General features: G+C 42.0%; 1 protein-coding gene across 1 annotated transcript; it reads left to right on the forward strand.

Moving 5' to 3' along the window:
- Positions 1 to 13: 13 nt before the first annotated feature.
- LOC114437785 (transmembrane protein 189) lies at positions 14 to 27,971 on the forward strand. Its single transcript, XM_028408704.1, has 6 exons — positions 14 to 531; positions 13,918 to 14,037; positions 14,139 to 14,230; positions 19,405 to 19,549; positions 22,724 to 22,936; positions 25,503 to 27,971. The coding sequence occupies exons 1-6, from the start codon at positions 372 to 374 to the stop codon at positions 25,622 to 25,624; spliced, it is 852 nt and encodes a 283-aa protein (XP_028264505.1). The 5' UTR covers positions 14 to 371; the 3' UTR covers positions 25,625 to 27,971.
- Positions 27,972 to 27,980: the final 9 nt, after the last annotated feature.

A 27,980-nucleotide genomic window follows, 5' to 3' on the forward strand; every position in this document is an offset into this window, starting at 1 on the left:
ATCTGACAGCCACCTGAACTCTGCCGCTTATTCAACTGGATAAGGAGATAAAGTTTGTTGAGCAGCAGGAGCCGCAATAAAACACCTGCATGTCACGAATTTAGTTCACAGACTGTGACACTTTTCCACGACAGTCGGTTACCGCGTGAAATAGGTCTGTGTGTCAGCGTAGCTCCGCGCGTGTATTTCCGGGTGGTGTGAGGCTGCTCCGGGTAGCTAGCATCAGCTGATCCCATCCAGCCTCCCTCCTCCTTCCAACCACAACAGCAGCCGGAGGCCGGGACACAAACAAAACAAAGCAGTCATCTACCGAGACACACAATTGATGTCTTATAGCTGAAAGCCAAAGCGGGGGGCAGCGGGCTGGAGTTATGGCGGCGTCGCTTCTCTCCGAGACCGACATCAGGCACCGGTCCATGGCGGAGGAGGATCCGAACGGGAATGAGCATGGGGCGGCTGCACGCAGCGCGGCGCCTCGCTGGGGACCGCAGCACGCCGGAGCCCGGCAGCTAGCCAGGCTGTACTCGCCAGGTGAAAACGTGTTTATTGTCGTTGTTTGTGTAGCTGTTGCCGTGACGTGCTTTGTAGCCAACAGGGCTGAGGTATGAGACATGGCACCAGCTGAGGCCTAACAGCCACAGTGCGACACCAGTGCTGATGGACGCAGGGAAGATGATGATGATGATGATGATGGAGACGTTCTTGTTTACAAAGTGCTAACACTGAGGCTGTAGGCAAAGTTTGCAATGGCAAGTCATTCATGAGTAATTACTACCAATGCTGCGTGGCTCTGATGTGGCTGTGGATGATTGCATTAAACAGTGTGAAGGCCTTTTGTCTGCAGCTCTGACATCTTAGAGAGCAAAACAGCAGTCTCTTCAAGTCTACATGCACACTGTGTGTTGTGTGTAACAACATGTGTATGAACTATAATACTGACACATCACGAGGATGTGCAGACCAACACATGGAGTGGAGTAACAACTACAAGTACAGTTTAAAGTTTAATAAGACAAACACATCATATATAAATAATGTTGGCACCGATGGAATCTCTTATCTGCAAAGATTGGTTTTATCGGTGCAGCCATGGATGTCAAGGCATTGTCTAGTTGTGTTGTTCTGGTCACCAGATAAACACGTCATCATTGTATCAGTGTATGTGCTAATAGATAAGGTGTGTTGTTGACCTAGTTGAATTTGCTCCTAAATCCACATATTAATACATAGTATGTGGAGAATAGAGCCTTTAAAAGCCACCCCTGGTAAAGAGCTCATGTTTTAGCATGAAAGCCTGCAGTCAGACACCTCACATAAAGGCCCTCACTCCCACAGGATTGATGGGTAAAGTTTTTAGATGCTGGTAAAGTCCTAGGACAAAAATCAATGTGTGTGACAGAGTCCACAACAGTAATCCTCCAATCTTGTCCTTTGGGGTTTTGGAGTATTTTCTTTTTTTTCATCTGCTAGTTTAAATTCACCTGCTGTCCCCGTCCAAATAAGTCTCTGATTAGGTGTCTAGAATGAAAACGACCAGGCAGAACAGAAAATAGGCAGCAGTCTGGATCCTAAATTTCAGTAGCATCCCTGGTGCACACATGCTACAGATCCTGTTACAACAGGACAGCAACATGTTGATTCTGTGTCATGATCCTGAATACTCATGTTATAACTGGCCCTTATTAGTTTTTGCCTCAGTTGAGGGTTTGCTGTCTCTAAAGGCTGCATTTATGTCACACCAGTGCATCAACGTTCAGTTGCAGCTGAGAAATGCAGGGTTCTTTTTTTTCCCGGCTGTGCTTACAAGTGTTGATTGTGTGGCCAGTGATGGTTCGCTGGGGGAGTCGGGTGCAACTGTGAAGGATGGATGGAGGTAGCATCACAGCTCACAAATGTCCTGCCCTTATTATACCACAGCTTTAAATCTCTATATCATTTGAGTGACAAGTAGGGTTGGGCGATATTGGCAAAAAAATTAATCACGATTAATTGTGGCATTTAGCCGATAACGATTAATTTGACGATTAATTGATGACAATTGCACTTACATGTTTTTGACTCTAAATTGGAACAGTGTTCAAGCATGATACCGACAAATCATCAGCAGTCAAGTTAACTACTTCATTCTAACAGGTTAAGCTGGTGAGTAGTGATTAGGCACCAACCAGCCATGGAAATATGTATTGATAATATTGAGGCACAAACTGCTTCAAAATAATAATGAAGCAAACATTTAAAGTAACTTTGTCCTTCAAATGTTTTTATCTTAAGGTCACAAAGCATGTCAACACTAAAATTAAACAGACAAAGTTCAGAAAAGTCACATCAGTGATTATTTCAAGTTAAAAAATGTGTCTGCGCAAATGAACCTGTGACTGGAATATGTCCCACACTAGAGCATGTTTTCACTCACACTGTTGAACAGCAGCAGAAAAAACAAACAAATAAACAAACCGGACAATTTCACATTTAAATGTGTGTCTGTGCAAATCAACCTACGTTACGTTCTTCCAGCGCTTAGTTTGGTCGTAAGCAGCACACTGACTAAACGTATCGCGGATTCTCAGCTGAATGGAATTCTTTCCAATATCTGCTGGAGGAGACTTCGCTGTTGTAATGTGTCCTATCTTGCTGTGGAGTCCTTAAATAAAGATCAGAGTTTATTCATTTGATACGAGCAAAAATTCAGTTACTATGGCAACAACCAACGCTCCACGCTTCACCTAATGTATGTCGCGGCACTATATACAGCTGTAGCCGGCGTTGTGTCCTCGTTGCGCTTTCTTCGGCTTTCTTCGTGCTCGGGCTTATGGTGACAGACGTTGAACTTATGCACACAAAATGCGTCATCATGACGAGGCACTAATCGCTGTAATCGATAAGTGGCAAATATTAATCGATGACAGTTTTTCTGACAATTAATTGCACACGATACGATTTTGCACAAGCCTAGTGACAAGTTATATAAACATGAGTCAATAGAGACCTAAACCAGGCTGTAAACATGCTGTGATGTTGTTGGGTGTTTTGACAGATTAACTTGTTTTTGGAGTCAGCCTCGAGTGGCCACTTGAGGGAACTGCAGTTTTTGGCACTTCCTCATTGGCTTCATTCCTCAGCTGTGCTTGCTTGAGAAACAGCCCTTATCTAAATTTATATCTCCTTTTTTATATACTGAAGACTTTATCATTATTAACCACTTCTTGTTACATCAGCCTCATCCCCATTAACTCTTGACAGGATTCTGGATGGACCTCTCTGTTGCCAAACATCACATCTCAAAATAAAGCCGTAAGATAAATTAAGCCAGTCCATCCCTGCAGATTGATTTTCGGCCTTATAGAAGCCGTGGACCTCGGCAAAGTAAACCTGTGTTACCAGTTGTGCATCAAGCTGGCTTGTGTCACTATTTTCCTGACCATCTGCCCTGCGTCTCACTTCACTGAGCATTTTAATTGCCTCGAGTGGAGCCGTGTTGGCAACTAGTCGATGCTTCCTAGAATAGGAGCGGCTATCAGAGAAGAGAAAGATTTGCGCTGCCTTTAACAACGTGAGTGTACGACATATGTCACTATCTCGTCGCTTAAATTCAAATCCCTCACAGCGTAGTGTTCACATTCACAAAGCGCTAACCCTGGCAGCGTACGTGCCTCACACTGACTCACTGAGCTGAGCAGGCTCCTCTGACCTGACTCATGACTTAAGATTTTGAAAAATCTTATTTTCATTTAACCTCTGCCAGCACACAGCTTTTCACAGAACCAAACACTGGTGAGAACAGCTGTCCTATTTTTAGACACTGTGAGTAAAAGAGTCACCTTCGCCATTAATGGAATTGGATCTACATATTATTCAGTGCAATTACATTAGAGAGATAACCATCTCAACTCTGGCATCTTGTCCCTTTTACTGCCAGGCAACCCAATGATACACTTTGATGTGGGCAGGAGAGCTTGTATACATGCAGACACACACAGGCAGCAATTATTTACCTTAATGAGGCTGCCGACAGGGAGTAACAGACATGTTGGACCTGGAACAAGAGGTTTTGTGTTTGTATTTTTATTTCCTCATCACAGTACTAATTAGCCAGAGTCCGCTTATAATAGCAGAGATGTAAACATTTTAAAGAAGAAAATCTAATAACTTCATAACTAAATGAGAAAGATGCAGACGGAGGACCTCAGTCATGTTTGCTTTTCCAGCCTCTCGTTAAAGTTAAGTGTAGCGCTGGTTGATGGTTAAGAGGATCACACATGCATTTGGGGGTCCTGACACTTTATTCCCTCTCACTTTGCTCCCTTTCAGTGGTCACAGAGCTTATAGTCAGCACTGACTTTGGGTAAAAATAACTCGAGCAAGGCTGTTAAATGGACAGCATTCTGACGCAACTCTCTGCTGCTAAACTTCAAAATGGTGTGTTATACAATATCACTCAGCAGTAAAGTTTACACCCGGTCACTGAACCTGAAGTTTTGGAAAAGCTGTTTTGGAAAAGAAGTTTTTTTTTATCTCCTCCTGTTTAAAAAATAATTATTATTATTCCGCTTGCACATAATTCCTAGATTCTATGTGCTGCGAGTACCTCAGACAAAACGACGATCAAGACGACTACAATAAGACTCAGATGGAATCAACAGTAACCCAGTTAAACAGCAGCACAGCCCCTCTGAATAATCCACGTACTTTCCTGCAAAGAGATTTTTCTTGTGGGCTTAGGAGGCTTCAGGGAAATAAATTCTGCCTGTTGGCACCTCTGAGATAACTTTTAATCATCACTGTTTTTAGTGGCCTGGATCTGGACCTTAGTTAGCCCACTGCACAGCTCTGTTGAGTGTAAACCAGTTTGTTTTGATCCTTTCCACATGACCATGTGTAAAATGTATTATAAAAAACGATAAGGCCATTTATTTCTGCAGTTTGATGTCTTCTCCTGTCCACATGTCAAAGTGTCTGTGAGAAATATACAAAAATATTGTTTTACTCTTCATTGATGGTAAGCGGGGCGGCACGGTGGTGCAGGGGTTCGCCTCACAGCAAGAAGGTTCCTGGTTGGATTCTGACTGGGGCCTTTCTGTGTGAAGTTTGCACATTCTCCCTGTGCCTGCATGGGTTTTTACTGGGTACCTCAGCTTCCTCCCACATTCTAAAGTGAGTAAAGTCAATTGGTGACTCTAAATTGTTTGTAGGTGTGAGTTTGAGTGTGCGATGGACTGGTGACCTGTCCAGGGTGTACCCCGCCTCTCATCCGTAGATAGCTGGGGATAGTCTCCAGGCCCCCGTAACCCTGCACTGCAGAACAAAGCGGGTTAAGATAATGGATGGATGTTGGTAAGCATGCCACAAACAAAGCTGTCAGTCGTGTTGATACATCTTGACGTAAAGAAGCAAGGAAGGATATGTGGCTAAAACGGCAAACTTTGATACTGAAAATAAAGATTGGCACTAAAAAAAGAAACATTTTTAGAGATAGAGATTTTTTTTACATGTTTTAAGTGAAAATCTGCAGTTTTTCCATGTCTGTTTTTCTTTGTCTTTTACACACACAAACATCAAGGCTAGATGTAGTGGGAAGTAAAACTTTGTGTGTGCCTAAATTGTGTGAGTCCGTGTTGGGTTTGGAGTTCAAAGTCTGACTTTCTGTAGGATAAATTGTGTAATTATGGAGAATAGAGATAGAATAAAGAATAAAATATGTTTCCGCTAACATGGAATATTTTATTTTGTTAATGAAGTGGACCTATAATACCAAGGCATCACTGAGTTGTTGTTTTTGTAGTTATTTCCAGTGTTTCTCTTTTTTCCATGTGTCACAAAACTACAGGTTCTGTTGAGGGGCACAATGGCAGCTGTCAGGAACAATACAGTCAAATGTCATATTGAATAAAGTATAAAACCCACCTGAGGGGAAAAGTGCAGTTTTTTTGGTTAAGATTAGTAGCCAGTGGTTTCCTAGCTGAAATAAGAATATGGTTGTGTGTATTTGTGTGTGAATGTGTGTTTTCACCAGGTGAATCTCCAAATGACTTTGAAGCTTTTCCCTTCATTGTAACCAAAGGGCACAGCAGGCTGCAAGTGGAAGATATGCTCAGCGACGCTAACAATGCAGCCGAGCCATTTTCTGAAAACTTAAAAGCAGAAATGTTCCCCACATGCTGACAAGTGTCTGTTTAAAGAAAAATAAACAGCCAAAATCCAAAATGTCAAAGTGTCCATTTAACAGGAGCACCACGCTGTTATGTGCTTAGTTGTTTGGGTTCGGTTCAGTGCTGGTAGGAGGTAAATCTAAATAGCAGTTTGGCTTGTTAGAGTTTGGAGAAGTTAGATGAGGCGTTGGCAATGCTCCATAGAGCCAAACATGGGCTCATTACAGCAAAGCTAAGATGGACAAACAGCTGGATGCAGCTCCCTCTCCCTCTGTTTCTGCGTCTCTCACCAACTCTCTATTCATCCCCTTGTCTCTCCTCGATCCTCCCATATGTCATGGTCCACTGCATGTGTCACGGTCCGCTGCCTTCTCCTCTCCCCTCTCCTCTTCCTCTCCTTCCATATTTTTACATCTTAGTCTTTTCTCATGAGCAGCATGAATGTTTGCATCAGACTCTTGGCATGTATATCTCTTTACGTCCATGTGTGTGATCTCCAGTTACCCTGCAGTGTCTTTTGTCAGTGTGTGTAAGTGATCTTAAGAGTGATACTGATCTTCAGCCTGATTCGGATCATCTCTCCATCTACTCACCTGTCAATCTGATCCCATTAAACACACAAAGACATACTGTGGCGTCTTGGGATTCACTTCCTGTGTTGTAATTTAACTACAATCAAAACTTTTGAAGAATGTTATCAACAGAAGAATATTTGTATTTGTTCTCATGATAAAACATCATGACTAAAATGTGCCCTAGAAGTGCTTAGACGTCAAAATTCCCCACACTCACAGCAGGGCAGTGAACATCACACTGAAAGCCTCAGCTGAGTGGAAATACTTTAAATTGAACCATGACAACACAAAGCCAGAGTGCCAGATATGCAGTTTAAAACTGGCCCACAATGATGGTGCAATAAGCGAGACAAGTCCCTCAACTGTATTGCTTGATAGTGTAAAATAAGAGTTGCCACTAGCTGGCTAACAAACGTTTGTCTCCAAGCTTTTGTCTGACCGATTGCAGCGATGAATCGTCACAGTCATTTGCTGGACGGTTGTAGTTGGTGTCAGCCGCTGTGTTAAAGATCTTTGAAATCACACCGCTTCTTGTTCGTGGCAGTTGACACATTTATGCACACGCCACCACTCCCTGAACTGTTGACCCCAGGTGTCATGAGGGTCAAGGGTCAGAAATCATATGAGTGTATGTGTGGGGCCCTTTGGGTCACATGGGCTGTACTTGGCTTTGACCTCGGTGTGTGTTCTTGTGACCTCTGGGTGTGTAAGGCCAGTGTGAGCAAGCGAGCGAGGAGAACAATTGTAAAGTCAGCAGAATCAGAACATTATGCAGTGTAATGTGGTGCCCCAGACTGTCAATTAGAGCATTTTTTTCATCACGTTTTTAAAATTGTGTATGCAAGAAAATATCCAAATGTAATGTTTTTATTTCAGATTGTATTGAAAGTGTTTTTCTTTGCTTTCCTCATACATCTGATCCTCAAGACCTGCAGAATATCATTATCATTATTGCAGCTAATGTTAAATTAAAAGGGTTCTCATTCCTCCTTGCGATATCACACCTGAAACTGCATTGCCTTTCTCTTTGTTGTTTGTTGCTGTCTTTCCTTCCTGTGTGATATTGACACAATTATTTAGAACTTCCCACAAACACCTGAATCATAGGTGTCAGAGTGCATCCATAGCTTCCAGCCAATCAAAACACAGAATCCATGCACACATTTCGTATTTTTGCAGACAAAGCACAGCACACACACACACATACATGATGTGTACACATATTCCACACACGTTACACACACACACACACAGTGCATCGATGGCTTTAGGCAAGCCTTCTAGGCAGGATTTTGCTATTGACCTTGACCAGCACAAGAGAAGAGCTGGGAATGCTATGCATTTTCAGAGACAAGCTCTCTCTCTCTCTCTCTCTCTCTTTCTGTCTTTCTCTCTCTCTCTCTCTCTCTCTGTGTATGTGTGTGTGTGTAATTATCCTTATGAGGGCTGCAGTTGAATATGGCGGGAGCAGAAAGCCCCGGAGATGAGAGGATGGCATAGAGCAGGCATACTCACACAGACAAACACAAAGAAACACACACATGATGAGATCTGTCCATCCTTTTTTTGTGAGTGTCCATAAGGGAGTGAGGCTGGAGCAGGGCCTACTTACGCTGACTCTCATGTGGCTTAAATTCATGTGTGTGTGTTATTGTGCCTGGATATATGCATGTGTGTGTCTACATATGTGTGTGTGCCATTGTATTGGTATGCCATTACTGAATCTCATTTGCTACATTCCTCTCTTTGTTGCTGTAGAATCTACAGGGTAATGGATTTATTAAGTTTGTCTGGCAGGACTGTGTGTGTGTGTGTGTGTGTGTGTGTGTGTGTGTGTGTGTGTGCGCACATCCACATAAAGACATACATATTGTGTTGGTGTGTATTGTTTCTTCATCTGTGCTATGTGTACTTTGTATTGATGTTAGTTTTTTGTGTGCCATGAGTGTGTGTCTGCTTGTGTACTGTTATTGTGTGTGTGTGTGTGTGTGTCCCAGGTTCTACAGTCCGCTGAGATCAGATGAAAGGAAAGAGGCCTGTGACTGATCCACTCCTTCTGAACAAGGGAATTCAACCTCCCCTATCTCTCCCCCTTCTCTCTCTCTCTCTCTCGCCCTCTTTGTGTCTCTCTACCTCTCTCTTCCTCCCATGCTTCCATGTTACTGTCATTTTCCCTCAGTGTCTTTCTCCCTCATCTCTCTGTCTCCCCCTTTCATTCTCTTTCTCTCTGAGCATGTGACCCACTTTTACCACCCACATCTCTCTCCCTCTCTCTCTCTCTCTCTTGCGCCCCCCTCCTCACTCTCCCCAAGTCCCATCTGAAGACAGTCTACTGAGAGCCAACCGGGGGGGACACAGATAGAGAGACAGACAGAGAATAAAAAGAGTTGCAGAGCCGTCTGTATTCTGCTCGTACATACTGTATCACCCTCTGTGATTTGGTGCCTAATGTGTTAGCAGTCTATACATCAGAGTGAATAAGTGTTTGTAAATGGAGTCTCAGACACAGACTGGAGGTGATGGGGAAAAAAGTGTGGTCGAGGTATGCTGGCAGATCTTACTCGCTCTTTGAGCCGCTGTCAGCCTGCTGTTGTGAACATGTGAGTTTCTTTTTGTCAGATGCTCTGTAGGTGGTTATTCATTGTGAGTGTGGCTGGTTTGCTTGTTATGTGTGTGTGTCCCTGCCTTTGGTTTAGTCTCTTCCTGTGTGTGTGTATGTTCACTTGATTGGTCATAACAGAATCAAAAAGATTTTTTTTCTTCTGCTTTAACATTGAGAATATGTCCTCAGCTGTGGAGGCATATTGACAGTTTAATTGTGGCACAGCACACCATGAGTTATGCACCGTGTACTGTATGTGCACGTATTATGGTTTGTTTCCTTAATTAAATCTTAAATAACTCCAAAATGTCTATCATTTGTTAGCTGGAAATACAGTTATTAATAGCAGTCTGATTAACATTAACAACCTGTAGCTACCCCCTGCTAACAGATATGAGCAGCATAATATGTGAAAGTATCCATTAAATGTATCCCACTCAGTCAGTGAACAGCTGTTGCCTACTGACTTCAAATATTCCACTCTGTGGGTTCCAGTGGAATAAAAAAAAACACTATTTTCCATCACACATTTAAAAAAAGTGTTAGAGTTATTAAGTCTAATAACTCAGTTATTGAGTTGCATGTTTAGCAAATGTATTGATCCGGTTCTAATTTAGAGCCCTCTTGTGTGTTTTCCACTATCCTGTTTCCAGTCCTCCATCTTTGGTTCATACAGGTTATAGAATTCAGTTTTTTAATAATGATGTGACCTGATACCATTGAATAATCTGAATAAACCTGTCACTCAAAGCAGAAAACTTGTTAATGTTATTAAAAGTCATGCAAAAAAATGGACCTTGCTTTTAACAAGCAGGTCTATAGGGAGTGACTTACTTTTCAAGCCGGCCTCAAGTGGCTGTGCACTGAACTGCAGGCTTTTGCATGTTGCATGTCAGCCTAGGATGTTGACCTGTTCACATTTTCTGCCCTGCTAACTACTGCACGCCCTCTTTGACCAGGGGACAATCAAATAAAAGCAAATCAATTGCTCAGTGTCAAACATGCTCCTGACTAGCTGTCTGTGATTCATCTTCGCACAAAGTTTTCCTTTAATGACCTAGTTCTGCATCCACACTGCAATGTTAATGTCTAAGAAAACATTTAAATCTCTTCTTGCTTCAGTGTGCTGTAGGTGAAAGGCCAAAACAGAGACGGGGGAACAGATGTGCTTTCAAATTTAGCCAGCTAAGAGCAAAGATCCCTGCTTTATCTTTGGTATGATTATAGGACTCTTTCCAATCTGTTGAACTATTTCTTTAAACAGAAGAAAAAACTGTGTACTTGCTGATAAAAATTCATCTATGTTACCTGACAAATAACAGTGAGAGGTAAAGGGATCTACTTTCTGTCTTCCATCTCCATTAGGCCATTAGTATTCAGGATGTGTTGCCTTCCTGCCTGCTGCCCGCCACTCATTCCCCAGACAGCGAATCAGCCGGCGTTGATTAATTTCAGCCTATTAGCACCCCTCGTTTCCCTCCCCCGGCTCCGCCCAGGTTAAATCCCCGTGCACACCCACATGCACGCTCGCAGGCGGGGGGTGCTGCTGGGTGAGCGATGGCAGAGAGGTTGCCAGGGAGCCAGTTGTTGTCAGAACGATATTAATGAGTGCGCTGCTCTGGCCCTAAGTGTGTGTGTGTGTGTAGATGATGTGGGCCAGTGTGTGTGTTTATGTGTGTTTAAGTGTACACCTTTAATTTTGGTGTTTGTAAGCCAAGTGAAGGCAGGTCAGGTGTGTGTGTATGTGTGTGTGTGTTGCTGTCAAATATGAGATTGTTGAAAGTGTGTGTATGCTTAAATGTGTTAGCATATGTCCATACATACATGCTAGTGGAAACTGTTTTTGTGTGTCTGTCTGTAGCTGTGTGTGATATCCAGCAATGCCATGGCCTGAGGGACAAGGGCTTGTGTGTGTGTGAGTGTGTGTGTGTGTGTGCTCTGCGGAGGCCTGTCCTAGTTTCCTTCCCCTCACCAGGGAGCCAGAGGATCCAAGGACTGACGCACATCACCTGACAGCCGCCCCACTGCTCCACGGCCCTGCACCATGGGTGTGTGTGTGTGTGTTTGTGTGTACGTGATGGAGATGGAGTGTCTGAATTTGCGCATGTGTCAGAGAATGTGTGTGTAAAAGAAAGAGATGTGAGAATGCGTTAGGAAACCCATCAGTCGGAGCGTCATGGTATGTCTGTTAACGTGTGTTTGTGTTAGCAGATTGTCTGTGGGTGTGGACACAGTGAGAGAGTTGGAGAGTGAATTTTGGTGTCCTGGTCCCTTGAGGTGTGTGTGTGTGTAGCTTGGGGCAGAGTGGAGAAAATGGTGTCACATAAAGCTTGAAGACAAGAGCTAAATGTGGTCTACTTAACCTCAGAACTGGACTGTAGCTGTGTGTACTAGAACACATCACCTGACCTACTATATGTATGTGATACAAGCAGTGCTACATGTATGGAAGAGTGTTTTAATCTACTTTGTACAGTAAACACATTGCAGTTCTACAGGACTCTGCTTGCTGCAGGTGTAAGTGCTGCACACTTGCATATAGGTGTACAGCTTGAATCCTTATACTAACCAAACAAAAGGTGTTTTTCCATTGAAGGAAAACAACTGTTTGCACCTTTGGACTTTTCTAGTGTGACTTTTTCAAAGAAGAAAAAATACCTACTATGGTTTTAGTTATTATGAGCACCACTATGAAATTTTCTGGGCAGGGCTTGATGCTGATTGGTTAAACTCTGCCTTGGTCTTCTGGTTAATGGCATCAATGAAACATAGCACAGAAGACATAAGAGATAAAAAAGTATGAAATTACACCAACAAGAAGGGGTGTATGTCATTGGCAAATCAAGTGATGTTGATATATGTCACCTTATAATTTAGTGAGTCCTACACTGCAGTGAAAACACAATTAGGGAACTTGTAATTGACTATGCTGCCTTGCCCTGAGTTCCTGCAGTTGAAAAAACACCTAAAGCCTGCACTTCTCTCTTTTCCTTTCACAGTGCTTGTTTCCACACAGAAGTACGTATAGCACAACTTTTCTTTCCAAACCTGAAAGAGGTTATACATGGAAAATTCCAGGAGATAAGACATGAACAAATATTCCTAATATGCAGATACATTCCTACTCGTACACATCATGACATAACTAACACTTGCCACTCTTCTGTGCTTTAGTGGGCTGCCACAGTCGGCTGCATTATATCACAATCACCCTGTTATTAGACTTCATTAGCTTCACCTTAATAAAATGAGCAACACTTTTTAGTTGCTAATAAATGAAACTACAAATGACACTATTTTGTGTATGGATTAAACAAATTGTATCTGATCTTGCTGTTGTGTACTACTGATTTTATGGGTAACTATAATCTAACCAGCTTTTGACTTATCAGGAAGATAATTGTATTTACCAAACATACATCTGAACATCTGCAGTTTTGCAACAGCTCAAAGTCAAAATTATTGCAGAGCAGAACTTCCATCTACACTTAAATTAGCCATCTGTCTCTTCACAACTTTGTTACCATCTATATTTAGAAGGTGAAGGGTCACATTTGATGATCCGTAAAATATCCATAATCACATATTCTAAATCTCCTGCGACAACTTCAGTCCATACCTTATGAGAGACTGATAGCATATTCATAGTCACACAGGCCTATAGGTGCACACTCACAGGCCCGTGTGCCTTTATTAGAAAAAACTGTCATGAATATCTTATAGGCTGCTAATGCTGGGTGATACATTAGGATCTGAACACATTAAAGTTTTAAAAGCAAATTACATTGGAAAAGACTGAAGGATTAGGTGAACAGTGGAGTGTATCTGTGTATCTCTGTGTGTATGTGAAGAGACAAAAGAATCTTAAAAACAGAACAGTGGAAGTTTATATTTTTCGTGTGAGTAAGGTGGCTCTGATGTCACATTTCCTGTGAAATAAAGGGATATTTCAAAGAATTGCATATCAATGGAAGACCATAGGCATCAAGTAAAAAAATGTGATACTTAGATGAGCCATACATCAGCATGATGTGTGTGTTTTCAATAATTCAGTGCTGTGTGACTGAAGAAACCTCCTGTCTCTAACCTCATAATATTGCTGAATTGCAAGTTTAGAGTGAGTAGTTTTAGTTAGTCCCTGTCTCTCTGTCCTTTAGTTGATTTTGCTGACCTGTGAGTTTGGTCTTGTCCCTGTAGAGGCTGGCCCCACACCTGAAATGGATTGTGTGTGTGTGTGGGCCTGGTGCTGCATCAGCGTTAGTGTTTCACATATGAGAGGTCATGACCCTGTAGCCTGGAGAACACTTGTCTTCATCTCACTGATTACTTATTAACACCTGGGACACACACACACACTCACACGCATACATTGTGGGTGATGGTCCTTTGACCCTCAGTAAAGAGTGACTTGTTCTCCCAGTAGTTGCAAAGAACTCACCCACTTGACATGAATACAGCACATCAGAATCAAACACTCTCAACTTCCTGTTTCCTCTCCAGCTACAGCTCGCTTTCTTCTCCTGTAGCTGTATAACCTGCTTCCATGATGCTTAGATATGCTTAGATAAATAATAATATTTGTGTGTCTCTGCAGGTAAACGGCTCCAGGAGTGGGTGTGTGTGATTCTGTGCCTCTTCCTTTTCATCATCAACTTCACTTTCCTCCTCTTTCACTTCTCCACCGTTCACATCTTCAAGATCATCCTGGGCATTGGTGAGTATAGAGAAATGACGGTAATAAAAGATGGTAAATTGTATACATTTTGTCTTAAGATGTGAAATAATTTGTCTAAAAAAACTTTCTGTGTGTGCCAGTCCTAGGAATAGTGACAGCAGATTTTGCATCGGGTATGGTGCACTGGGGGGCAGATACCTGGGGATCTGTGGACATCCCTGTTATTGGCAAGGTGAGCGGGCACATGCACAAACACACACAGCTGGGCTATATTTAGTGTAAATCAATTCACTCCAAGGTAACAGTAACAGGTAAGCCCCATTCAAAATCAATTCCTTGAATGGCTGGTTGGCACTGAAAGCGGCCAGTCCCCATTGACCCCTATTTTAATATGAAAGCCCAACTGATATGGGCTGCTAATATTGGTTAGAATGTATATGATATTGGCCAATAGTTGCCTATCAATCACAACTATCATCTCACTGTAAAGTAAGTAAAGTATGTATTGTGTAAAGAAGTGTAGAAATTTTAGCACAACATTTTAATGACCCAGTGAGTTTCAGACTAGAGAGATGAAACTGAGTTGTACCAGCATCCCATCTCCTGAGGCCCCGTCACCATGGTGTCGTATTCCCCGGAGCTTTAGGACGGCCATAGTGACCTGGAAACTAAATGTCACTGTAACGCAGAGGGATCTCCCCATAGGCAGGTGTCCACGTTCCTCAGTGGAACACACATATAGACACACACACACATTGGACATTTATTGTGAACGGCCTCACCTTGTGAGTCTCACACAACCAATGTATGAGCACATGCTTGTGTGGGTGTGTTTACGGATGCATATGCACTTAATTCACACATTAAAACGCATCACCTGCATTAGTGTGCACACATTTTTACTACATTTCCCTGAGCCAATTAGATTAAAGGTTACACTCATTTCATCCAATTAAAATCAGTGTGATCAGGTGCAGCATGCAGATTGGTTCATGTGAACTTTGTTTTGATTAATGGGATGAGTGTCTGTGTGTGTATTTCAACTACAGTTTCTGGTATGAATGAATTATTCATAGATAAATAATTTGGTGAAATGTTGAAGCTAATGTGTGTTTTGAAACCTGAAGCATTCCAATTAGAGCAATAGTTATTATTCATGCTGTACTCATATATTATCAGTGTATGATTAATAATGATGTAATATTATTCACAATTTGATTAAAATTCATGTAATTTGTTACATGAACTTTGCACCACAGCTACACACACAAATGCTAATTATAAAAGTTAAATATGACCTGATACAGAAGTGAAGAGTTATTTATATTCATTATGTCATATCATTAGACAAGGCAACAAGGCAGCACTGCTTACTCGAATGCAGACTTATAATGACTTATCAGAAGAAGAGGCTATGCTTTAAATCGAGAAGTACTAATGGATTGTCTATGAATTGTTAAAGATGACCAGCGTTAATATTTCTGCTCCATGGTGCTATATTTGTAAACTCTATATTACAGCTGCTTAACTTCATTTAATTTTAATGTGATAGAATTAATAAATGTCCATGACATTCAAGCTCCTTCCTGTTTACACTGTGCTGGCCATAGAGCCGACCTACAGCAACTGAATGAAGAAATGCTAAAGAAAGTTAGGACAGCTGGGATAGCTTAGCTGTTGATTGTTTTTTCATACATACATACACATAATAGGCACCACTGATGGCTAGCTTATGAATTTATATTAATGTCACATCAATTAGGTTCTGTCAAATTTGACAGATTCAATCATTTATCCCATTCATTGCTTGTTACAACCTTGTTTGGTGCACCGCTGTCATTACTTAAGGAAGCTGTTCTGAGATTTGTAGATTTAGAGGAGAGCAAATCAGACTTAAAGGTGGATTAATATGGAATTTGGATCCTGGACACATGTCTATATTTTAAAGATAATATCAGCTACTTGGATAAATGATCACTCTATTCTCTATAACAACTGACCATCAACATGCTCCCATCAATAAATGTAGATTTAAGATGTCATACAGTTTTTCAGCGAGATTTATCACCATGAATCACTTTTACATTCACTGACAAACATGTTGCCAATTCAAACGGAGAGGCTGCCGAATCTGATTACTCACTGTTTATGAATTGTGTTGCACTTGCAAAGGCACAACACTGTAAATCACGGTTAATGGTTTAATAATGAGTTCTAGCATATGATCGATTTACACTGCTTGTTAGTCTCTAAAATGTAATGTTTCATGACTTAATATCTGTACACAGGAGGCTGTCATCACAGCTTTTTTTGTCCTATTACCACAATGCATTCTGACACTAATGGGCTCCAGATAACACAATATTGACAGTGGCTCATGTCATTCTTTTTCTGGCGTTCATGTTAATTATCCATCTCTGCATAGCTTTGCTTGTAAGGATTATTTAGTTGTTATATTGTGTGCATGCACTGTACCATCAGATGAGTCCTAACAATGATTTTTTTTTTTTTGGATCCCCATGTTACTTTTTGTGTTTGCTGAAGGTATTATGCGGTTTAATGTTTATTTATGATGTGGCATTTATTGAGGTTTGGGGTAGTTACTGGGACCAAAGGCACAGCGGCAGTCGCAGATTTGCATGGTGTGTTGGACACTGTAGGAGACCTCTAATAAAGACTTTAACTGGAAGAGAAGAATAGACTGTTGCAGAGAACAGAGGGATGACAATAGGCTGATGCAAAATAAAGTGCGTGTGTGTGTGCAGTGACAAAAAAAAGGCATACATCTCAGTTGTATGTTTCTGTCTACGTGTGTTTTGAGTGAGAATAAAGCAGACCTGTGCTCCCAGTTAAAGTTAGTTTGAATATCAAAGACGAGCACGATGCAGAACACCTGAGGCTAGTTGCAGTAATAAAGGTAGACGGAACATTGAAAATCGACGTTCTTTGTTATTGGTTTGTTTTGCACTTTTTGTGTATGTCTTCTGTATGACTTTGTTTCCAGTTCCCTGTTGCCTTTATTTGCAAAAAATCCCTATGTTGCAAACACAATACAGGCACATGCTGTCTGCATGTATAGACTGGACTCCATCCACACAATAACAAGTCTGATGTCGTAGTGTCATCAACAATATTGCTAGAGGGATAAGGCTTGAAACTGCTTTTTGCTCCACATATCACACTCAGGTACTTATTTTATGTCACCATTGCTTTTTTAAGTTTTGTGTGTTGGTCAGAAACTGTATAAGTCATAGTCGGGATGAAGAAGGAAGGGTTAAATAAAAATAAAAGCTGGTAAAGGCACCAAAAAAAACACAAATAAGCATGAAGTGTTGATGGTAGGGTAAGAGGTTAAATATATATCCTCTCTAATAAAAAGAAAAATACATTAATTCACAGATTATGCCTGAATTCTGATTAAATAGAAAAATAAGAACGGCCTTTCCCTTCTGCTGTTGAACAGATCACCTGACACAGCAAACACAAGCAAGCTGCAACACTGGAACATGAAGCACGTCAAACTGCAGTTCCATTAATGACCACATGAGGCTGTCACCTGTAGATCTCTGTATTGAAATCTTTACATCTTTACATCAGAAATCAATTCTTTTACAGGTACACCACTGAATTAATGCACTCCCCTTCCTTGTACAGACCTTCCATAGCCTAAATGAAAATCCATATTATTCCACACAGCATCCTGCTGTACTGTAAACATTTTGTAACAATTGACACAGATTGAAGCCTCAAGCCTTTTCTCCATTTTAAAAAGTTCACTGGTGTTTTTAACTAATCCTTTTTTTAGTTTTTGGGTCATGCTTTTTTGCCTTCATCATATCTTTGAGCTTTATTCACTCAACAAGGATTTAGCAGTCCTCTAATGTCACCACTTTGAGGACAAAGTCACGCTTATTAGTTCCTAATGATGCTCGATTCACACTGAAAGTTTCCAGATTTGCTTCCAGTTAAGGGATATACATTTGAAGATCCTTCCTCATCTGTTTTACCTCTCATCATTTAAAAGCATCTGTGCTTGTCTCCTCCTGTATCTCTTATGTTCTTGTTGCCTTTTTGAGACAGTGTACTAAAAGGCCAGAAGAGGAAAAAAGGAGAATGAAAGCGAGAAACATGGTCAAAAAAGAGGAATCAACAGAAAAAGTGAGCTGAAAATATAGTAAAAAGGTCGGAAGGACAAAAAAAAAAGAAGGGGGTGGAAGGGCGTGTCTGTCCAAGCAGTGGGATAGCACTGGCTGCTGGGGTGATGGGCGATGTGAGCTGGTGATTAACGGATGTCGTGCGAGGCAGGCCGTTAAACGGTGTGGGATTAGAGGACACGCAGCGACCGGTGGCCCGCCGTTAACTGGGAGCGCCGATGCCGCCCCGCTCGGCACGACCTCCGTGGCTTAGCCGGCCTTTCATCTAGCTGAGGGCTGCAGTGAGAGGAGGGGGATGGTGGGAGAGGGGATGTGGGGGATAGGCAGACAAGAACGGAGATTGGTACACAATTGTGACGATATTAACAGATAGTTTCAGTGTTTGCAGTGGCGCCTACCAATGATGATCGCTGATAGGCGTGACCGCTTCGAACAGTTAACCTGACGGTAATGAGTTTTCATGCTGATGCTCTGTAGCTGCACAAACACACACACAGAGGCACATGCACACGATGCAAAAAACCCATGCAAACCTTCCTTATTCTTTTTTTTTTTGCTCTTTCCAGAGAAGGAAATAAATTACCTTTATCCTGTGTGTGCATGTGGGTGTGTTTCTTTTTTTTGTCCTCTTTTGTGCTTCTGAGATTCAGATCCAGTCTTTCATTTGAGACCCCCATGCTCTCACAGACAGGTGTCTGCCTCTGCACAGTGCAGGTGGGGTTTGTGAGTGTGTGTGTGTGTGTTTGAAGCTCTCATTTTTTGAATTTATGTGGGGCGTCCATGGGTCATTTGTGTGTATGAGTGTGTTTCTGGGAGCTGACTGCTGTTCTGTGGTTTATTAGGATGCTGGATATGAGCTTTGGGCTTGCGCTGGCTGCTTGGCAGAGCTATATGTGTGTAAATTAGATCTGCATTTGTGCAAAAATTGTAAACAGTGTTTTGTGTAAACATATAAAGTGAATATGAATTAAGGAGGGCATTTTGCCCGCTTTTACTTTCGTTTTACTGTGACATTTAGGTTTAAAAAAGGCAGATAAATGTCCATTCAAATGTGTCAACATCCCGATAGAAGGCCAAACGCACAACAAACATGAGCTAATGATCAGTTATTGAGAGCCCATCCCCTCAATTTAAAGCCAGCTGCATGTTTGATTGGCTATGACACAAGGCTGCACTTAGCTCCAAGGGTGGATTGTTGTTGTTTCACGATCCATAATTTCTCTCTTGTTCTGGCTCTCTTGTCTCTCTGCAGGCATTTATTCGACCGTTCAGGGAGCACCACATTGATCCAACCGCCATCACTCGCCACGACTTCATTGAAACCAACGGTGACAACTGCATGATCCCCATCCTACCACTGGCGCACATGGCCTATAAGTTCCTCACATACACACCAGGTAGCTCATACACACAAAGGCATGTAATTTAGAATATGTCACCCATTTTTTTCCATCTGTGACTGAGAAGCACCTGCTCCACACCCCCACCCAAAAAGAACCCCTATTGCAGCAACATATGGGCTCTCCCTTCCGCAAAACCATACTTACACTTCCACAAACAAGGCCTTCAGAAGGACAGAGAACGCATGTATTTATTGCAGTAATTTACTACTGCACAGTGCCAAAGTATGGGAACACGTGGGGTATTTTTCCTGGTATCATGTACAGTGACCTTATGAGCTCAGGGCATGAGGGGGAGTGATGGGAGGAGGAGGAGGACCAGCAGGAGAATCAGGGCAGGCTGTTATTGAGGAGGTGACATCTCCACCCGTCATGTCTGCATTTCAACTTCAGCTGAAAGGTCGCTAATGGGAGGAGAAGAGGGGAGCTGACATCGCTTAGTAAGGTTAAAGGTTATATTTAGGGGTTAAGCTGTTCACAACTATCTGGAAGTAAGCTCTCTCCGAATAGAAGCCTCTGAATAGCAGCCCAGCATCGTACTTTTGATTTGATCATTTTCATAGACACAATGCAAGTTATAATTTAGGTCATTTTAAGTGTCACACTTTCATCCCTGGGTGTATCTGGGTATGAAGGTAATTTGCACGCCCAGATGTTAGCAACACTCATCTGGTAACTAAATTAAGACTTAAAGTTAGGTATAATTAAGGGCATGGCCTCTTTAAGTGACAGGTACTGTGGTCTCAAATCATCAGCTACTTTCTGTATTTCTGAGAGAAGTCCTATCGTTTAAACCTCCTATCAATAGGGGGCAGTCTCGAGATAATCCAGGATGAATAGAATCTTTTGGAGCTTTAGCCCAAACATGTAAAGTTTGAAGTCAAAGCAATAATCCTGGTCATTTTCATCACCTTTTAAAAAAATGTGTCGCAACAATAGATCCATCCATATTAGTGACGCTATGCACCATTTTGATTTAGCACGTCCTCTGAGCAGCAGTTTCTCTTCTGCATCCAAACAAAACACCCCTGCTGCAGCAACACAGAATCCCTTCCCCAAAAAACATGCTTACAACTACATTCCATAAACAAGCTTTGCTAAAGCTAAGCCATCAGAAGGTCAACAACCATTAGCAGAATGCTAATGTGTTATGGGCAAAATATGCTTTGCTACAAGAGATATTTAAAGACTCTGAGCTTCTCAATCGATGAAGAATCATTACCGTTTTAGTCAAAAATCAAAAACTGTGGGGGATTTTGTCAGGTGTATATTTAGGTTATGGCTCCTAAAATAAAATGGCTTTATCTCTACAGCTCCAATGGAGGCATTTCATGTTTGCCACAGTAAAAGAGTTTGAAAGCTACTTGCATTATCTGCAAAGGAAATGGTATCAGATTGATACAGGCTAAGACACAAAGCCCAGGTATCTGATTTGTTATCAGAAATGTCAGATCAATGCATCCCTTATTACAACTCAGGAAGGTGAGCTAAATAAGGTTTCTCCCCTAATAATTTACAAGGTTAATGGTGTAACAGATCTGGAATCCAGACTGGGAATTGTGATACAAATGGAAAGAATCTAGCAGATGTATAGAAACAAAGAAACAGAGGAACATTGAGCAGAAAAGAAATGTGCAAAGGTCAGCTGCTGGTCCACAGGAGGGATCAGTGAATGGGGCGATGGGGGAGGAAAGATTAGAGGGGAGAGAGGCCGTAGCGAGGTCCTCTTGTAGGTGACATCCGCACCTGTCATGTCACACACCACGGGGAGTCAAGAGGTCACCAAACAGAGACAGAGAGAGAGATGCAGTGACATCGACACCTGTCATGTATGCACCTTAAGAGGTCACCGCTAAGAGTTTGAGACAGAGGGTGAAAGTGTTTGGAGGGGAGAGGCAGCGAGAGAGCGCACAGGGTGGGGGTAGCTGAGGGTCATGTAGCGGTGAGATGACATCTAAACCTGTCATGTCAAGCTCCTCACAGTGTCAAGCGGTCACCAGACAAAGACGGAGACAGAGGAAGATGGGGAAAGCTGGAAACCGTGAGGTGACATCTCCAGCTGTCATGTCTGCACTTGAACCGGGGTCAAGAGATTGCAGTTTTAACCAAAGAGAGGGGACGAGGGATGAGGGTAGACAGAGAGAGGACAGCTGTAAGTCATACCGACAGAAAGACTCAAGTGAGTTAACAGAGTGACAGACACACAGCGCACAGACAAGAAGCCAGACTTGTTCTAGAAGTCCATTTCATTAAGCAGGCATGGGCGTATCAGTTACATCTATATCCAGAGGCTGTCGGTGTAACAAAAATTTCATGCATTAATTATTTCCAGAAGTACAGCGCACAGCTGCTCCTACGTGTGAGTCCTGACATATTTGTCACCTGTCATCTCCTATCAGCACTCACACAATGCACAATTCCCAGATTCCAATGACATTTTCAAGCATTCTTTTCATGGTTTTAGGCATGGCAGTTGTTAGGAATTGAAAAAATGGAATGATGAATGAATATTAAATATTTAATTGAAACTGAAAAGAGTACAAAATAAATAAATTAAGTGTTAGTGTAAGTTTGCTGTGGACTAGTCTTGTTTGGTCAAATCTGAAAATCCCTATGCCCACTCACAGGTTCAAGTCCTACATCCAACATCTTTCCATCTGCATATGTCATAAAACCACTGTAGCACAGGGCCTGCCCAGTCCCAGGAATGATGCATTGTTCTTTATTAGAATGAGTGTGTGACTGCAGAAGTTGTTTAAAGGGCTGATGATTTGTCGTTACATTTGAACATCAGCTGGCTTAATAAAAAACAGACAGAATAAAAATGTTTCCTGCATGATGGTGAAGTCCCAAAGCCATGACACAGAGATTTTCCTGCTTAAAAACAAAACCTCCTGGAATAGTTTGTTAATGTCAGATGCTTCCTCTCCTCCTCTCTCTCTCTCCCTCCCTCCTTGGTGCTTCTCTTCTCCTTCTTCCTCCCTTTCCTCTTATTTCTCCCCTTATTCCTCATCCTCACTTCTCTGCTTCTTCATGTCTCTGAGGCTCCTGCCAGCATCCTCTCTGTGGGAGTGCTACGCCTTCTTGCTGGCCCTCTTCATTACACTAAACAGTTTGATCAATTATTCTATTAACTCTCTTCTCTCTTTTTGTTTTTTCTGCCTGCTTCAGAGGCCTTGGCGGCATCCTACCCCTGGGACTGCTACGTCTTTGCCCTGGCAGTTTTCGTGACACTGACCAATCAGATCCACAAGTGGAGCCACTCCTACTTCGGCCTCCCGCGATGGGTCATGCTGCTGCAGGACTGGCATCTAGTGTTGCCGCGGAAACACCATCGCATCCACCATGTCTCGCCACATGAGACATACTACTGCATAACTACAGGTATGAAGCGAAGCTGTGCCACTACAGTCCAGTGGAAATTCGACAGGCAATGTAAGAATAGTCAAAGCAACATCAAGTCAATCTTTTTGCTTTAAAAATTTCGTTTTATCCAAAATCCAAGTGCAGTGGCCCTTATTTAGTCTCGCATACAGTATATCACAAAAGTGAGTCGCTAAACTATAAAATGCCATTTCCAGTGCTATCTTGACAATCTGATTGCGGCCATTTTAGATCACCATAATTAAATCGGATGACTCCAGAATATTTTCGCTTGCAGTTCTCGGGTGATTCAAATAAAATGGCGGCTGTTTCTGTCTGTCTGTCGGGTTTCTTATAAATAACTAAAAGAAAATGTTCTGTTTGCGTGCGTGTGTGTCTTTGGAGACCCAAGGCCTCCGTAATAGATCCACATTCAGTATTCTGTGTGCATCTGGGTGAGAGGGGGTGAGAGAGAGAAAGAAAAGCGGGAGGATACACTAGGGGGATTGGGTTTGTACGTCACCCTGCGCCCCAGTGGACGACAGATGTGTGTGTTGAGTTGAGGGGGTTGGCACTGGAATTGTGTGTCTGTACACGAGCACACTTGTGTACATCTGCATAGTGGAGCATCTGTGTGTGTACTAGTCATTTTGACCTCCTCTTTGGTTTCTAACCTGTGTGTGTGTGTGTAGTGGGAGGTTGGATGGTGGCGGAGGGGGTGGGGGGGGGGGGGGGTCCGCAGGGGATGGTGACGGCCCCCTGCTCCCCCAGCCTGGCTGCCTGGGCCCGGCTTGGATTCCACTGGGGCTCGCCTAGCTGCCTTTGTGTTCGCCACCGGCTGACAATCCCCATGTATATTTAATGCTAACCTGCTGTCTGTTCTAACAAATAGGACTTCACAGGCAGAGGGGGGTGGGGGGAGGAGGGTGGAGGACAGGGGAGGAAGGGAGGGAGAGAGAGAGAGACATTGGGAGGGTGAGGAGAAGGTGGGTAGAAAGCAGGGATTTGGAGGAATAAAATAAAGGAGGAGTGTGTGGCAAAAGAAGAAGAAATGGAGGGAAGGAAGAAAGAAAGAAAGAGAAATCAAACAAAACCTCTGGCTGCTTTTCTGTCTTCCAGCCGAGAGAGGGTCACCGGAGGGACACACACACACACACACACACACACACACACACACACACACATATCCCCGCAGCTATAACGTGCACCCTATGCAAACACATCCTGGGTGGTGGTGTGTGAGTATAAGACAGGGGTATCTTAAGTACACACAGCCCATTTCTATTTGCTTCTTGCCTCTGTGACATTCTTTTCTTAATTTTTGCGATTGAATGACAACAATTTGTGTGTCTTACAAAAGAATTTGTGTGAGTAAGTGTGTGTATGTGGTACTGAAATGGATTTTCATCTCAAATGTCAGGAGAGTTCTTGGCTGCTTTTAAATCAGTGACGCTTGTGCGTGTGTGTGTGTGTGTTTCAGAGCAGTCACATGCTTTCACAGAGACTATTGTAAAGTCATGCATGCATTTATGTGTGCATGTAAATGTACTTTGGCCAGCAGCCAGACATACATTCATGTATTTACCTCAGTATTACTCTACAGTTATGTTAAGTGCACAGGAATGAAGGAGTGGTGGATCTGTGTGTGCATGGGTGTGTTAGAGAGAGAGAGAGAGATGTGCATGTGTGTTAGTAGGGGCTAAAGATGTCTCTTGGGGGAATCCCCATATCCCTCTGCTTCTCGGAAATGTAGTGCATGTGATGACAATGAGAGTGAAGTTGCATGGATAAACTGCAGCTCAGGATCAGAATAAAAGGGGAAAAAATATAGATATGGGACGAGAGAGTTAACATCAAGATGAAGATCAGGGAGAACAGTTCAGGCTATCTCTTGGGAGTAAAGATGTTTTAGGAAAAGGCCGTCTGACCTGTGGGTGCAGTCAGAACAGTGGGTGGGGCCACAGACAGAACCAATATTAAAACACAGTTGTATATCTGTCTGAAACACTTGGTCTTGTACATCAGTGTCCTGACTCGTGTCATCCTGTAAAACCTGCTTTAAAAATTGAAGCTGTTTACTGTAATGGTTGTTTAGCTTTGTCTACCAACCCACTGGATCGCAGTGTTGGGTGGGTCACCTCCTTTTACAAATCAGGTGCCTTTAAAGAGGTTCTTGTCGCTAGATCGCCTCTAAATTAATCACATATGTTAGTGGTGGTGATGCACACATTTTTGCAGTTTGCAAAATTAAAACTATTGGATCTATGACATGACTTATAACCAGCATCACCTTTAAGTCAGTAAAGGCTATTTTGAAACACTGTGTGCAATAATGCCCTCATATATCATTATTTATATACATACATACCACTTGCATTCTTTACATTATATTTCTGTTTTCTGCCACTGTCTGTCTTTCTGCTGCTGTAACACTATGAATTCCCCCACTGTAGGACTGTTATATGTTATTATATTATTACATTTCACAGTGACTTCCATATTTCTGCTATAAATCTTGTGTCAGAATGTGTGTCTTTCTAACTTTCCTCCACATTCCTGACTCTTTCCTTGTTCTCTGTCTTTCCAGGTTGGTGTAACTATCCATTAGACCTGCTGGGCTTTTGGAGACGGATGGAGCAACTGATTGAACACGTGACGGGGCAGAGACCACGGTCAGACGACATGGCATGGGCCAAGAAGACTGACTGATGAACAAAAAATACAAAGACACGATGGGGAGTTACAGGCACACACACACACACACACACACACACACATTTGTCTGTGCTTTTTGCTTTTTTTGCTAAAGCAAACTGTGTTTGCAAAAAAAAAAACAATAGTTGGAGTGATTTCTGTATGTGCTGGAGTCGGTGTTTTAACATGCTTTGAATATAGAAAAGGTAAAATACTACTAGATGGCAACACTCCGCTGTGGCACCCCGTCGGCTTGTGTCTTCGTAGGCCTGTTTAACCAATGAGATGTGGTGGTGTTGTGGTGTGTAGGTGTAGGAGGTTTCTGGAGGTTGGGCTCTCCAGGAGTGACAGCACGCTGCCTGTCAAGGCAGTTTGTTACACCACACATAAGCACACACAAACACAAATGTTCAGTCACTGTCTCTGATTTCTTCGTGTCTGTTAAGTGTTTTTTTTTGCTTTTTGTACTTTTACTTGAAAGCTACTTTTAGAGACATCTGCACCCTCTGTATATTCTCATGGCTGCATTTATACACACAAGAAGATAAACATCTGATGATTGTGTGCATAGACATTTTAAAATCTAATTTACTTCACAACTTCCGTCTTTTGTGCCTGTGTCTGAACCAAAATGATCATACAGGTTAGCAAAATGAGACGGAGAGGGACACGCACGTAGAAACTGATATGATACATGCATCCATAATAACTTTCACAGAATATGTGCACATGTCAGGAGTTGCAGAAGCAAACCTGAACAACTTTAATGTGCACAGTTGCAAGTCAAAGAATTCTTCTTCACTTCCTGTTATGATTAGTTAATAACACCACTTTCTTGTCATCTTATGTGTGGTTAGATCTTTTCTCGTGCAGACATTTCTCAGATCCTTCTTTTTTGTAGCTTTAGGATACACTTGTGCATGTACAAATTTAATGTTTCTAAATGAAAGTAACTACTGCTTAAAAAAACTCACATTTAAATTATATGGAGGTGTTATTAGAGGTAATATTTTTGAAGAGTTTTAGGTCCAAGTGATAAAATAGCTAGTAGTGAAAAAAAGCATTTAAATATTTCTGCACTTTCATGCTAATAAAGAGGGCAGCCAGATGGCTATGGTCTCTCTCTGTACATGTAGGGCTTAGAATGAAGGTGAAAGTGGAAAAAAGTTTTCTGGACAGACATAAAATGATCCACAGAAAAGGTACATTAAGGGTTAAGTAAGTTTCTCATGTCTGTATGTTTAGTGTAGCCTAGAAGTCAGTTTAGCTTAGCATAAAGCCTGGAAATGATGTGATTTAGAGACATAGAAGGAGCTCCACATTTACCATTTTCTACAAACTGAAGTTCATATAGCCGTCAAATAGAGTTCTGTTTGTGCTAAGCTAAGCTGGCCACTGTTGTAGCTTCATTTAGCATCGACTTGATAAGAAATGTGTCTTAGCAAGAAGACAAACAAGAATACACAGTGCAACTAACATTAGTTGTAATGATGAGAAATGTTTTTATTATTATGACATATGTAATGTGACAGAAACAAGCTTCTTTAAAGAATTCAAAACAATGATAGGTGAGTCTATAAATATATGTTTATGCAGGATATTGTGGAGTCTCTTGTCCACTTATGTGGTAGTAACAAAAGCCTTTTTTTGACGGTGGTGCTTGTGTGTAGACAGGATTTTTTTTTTTAGGTTTAGTTTCTTGGAGGATGCTTGTTTCAGAGCCCCAAATAACATTAAACGTCTATAGGAAGTGTACATGCGTCCACAACACTGGGCCGCTAGGCTGCAGATAAGTAAATCATGTCAGAATTTGTTGCTGTGTCCAATTGTCAAATATGCTTATAGAAAAAAAAATCAGACTTGTTAATTAAATGCACGACACCATTTTAACATCAGCTGATGTAGAAACCGTGACACACGCACTTTAGTTTGTTGATACTAACTCTCTGCCGGAGGGTGTAGCTGCTTGGCGCGTAGTTTTATCTGTACGCTGGAAATCCTTTCAGACGCAGAAGGTCAATAATAACAGCACTTTATTCTTTATTTACCAAGTAAATGTCTGAACATGTCTCCTGCAAGCTTCCATTCACTCACCATTACACAGGGTCAAATCACCTGCATGAACACACACGCTCACACAATAAATCTCTGAAATGCAGTCATACACAAACACACACGCTCTTCGTCATGTTTGTGTTTTGTTGTTGTGTCTGGCTTTATAATTTTCTATTTTTTTATTAAATGGATCAAGCCTTGTATAGTTCAATTCTGACGTTCCATTTTGCAGCTCAACGCTCGCTGCTCGTCTGCCTTAATGTTTTTATCTGCTGTTTGATTTAAATAAAGATTTATTAACTCCAAACAATCGCTT

Source organism: Parambassis ranga, chromosome 6 (genome assembly GCF_900634625.1).
Source record: "Parambassis ranga chromosome 6, fParRan2.1, whole genome shotgun sequence".
Classification (NCBI taxonomy): domain Eukaryota; kingdom Metazoa; phylum Chordata; class Actinopteri; family Ambassidae; genus Parambassis; species Parambassis ranga.

Bases quoted from the DNA above. Each gene is read 5' to 3' on its own strand.
- LOC114437785 (XM_028408704.1), top strand. From the start codon at position 372: ATGGCGGCGTCGCTTCTCTCCGAGACCGACATCAGGCACCGGTCCATG. The intron at 14,038-14,138 runs GTGAGTATAGAG...TGTGTGTGCCAG, and splicing joins CAAGATCATCCTGGGCATTG to TCCTAGGAATAGTGACAGCA. The intron at 14,231-19,404 runs GTGAGCGGGCAC...GTCTCTCTGCAG, and splicing joins ACATCCCTGTTATTGGCAAG to GCATTTATTCGACCGTTCAG.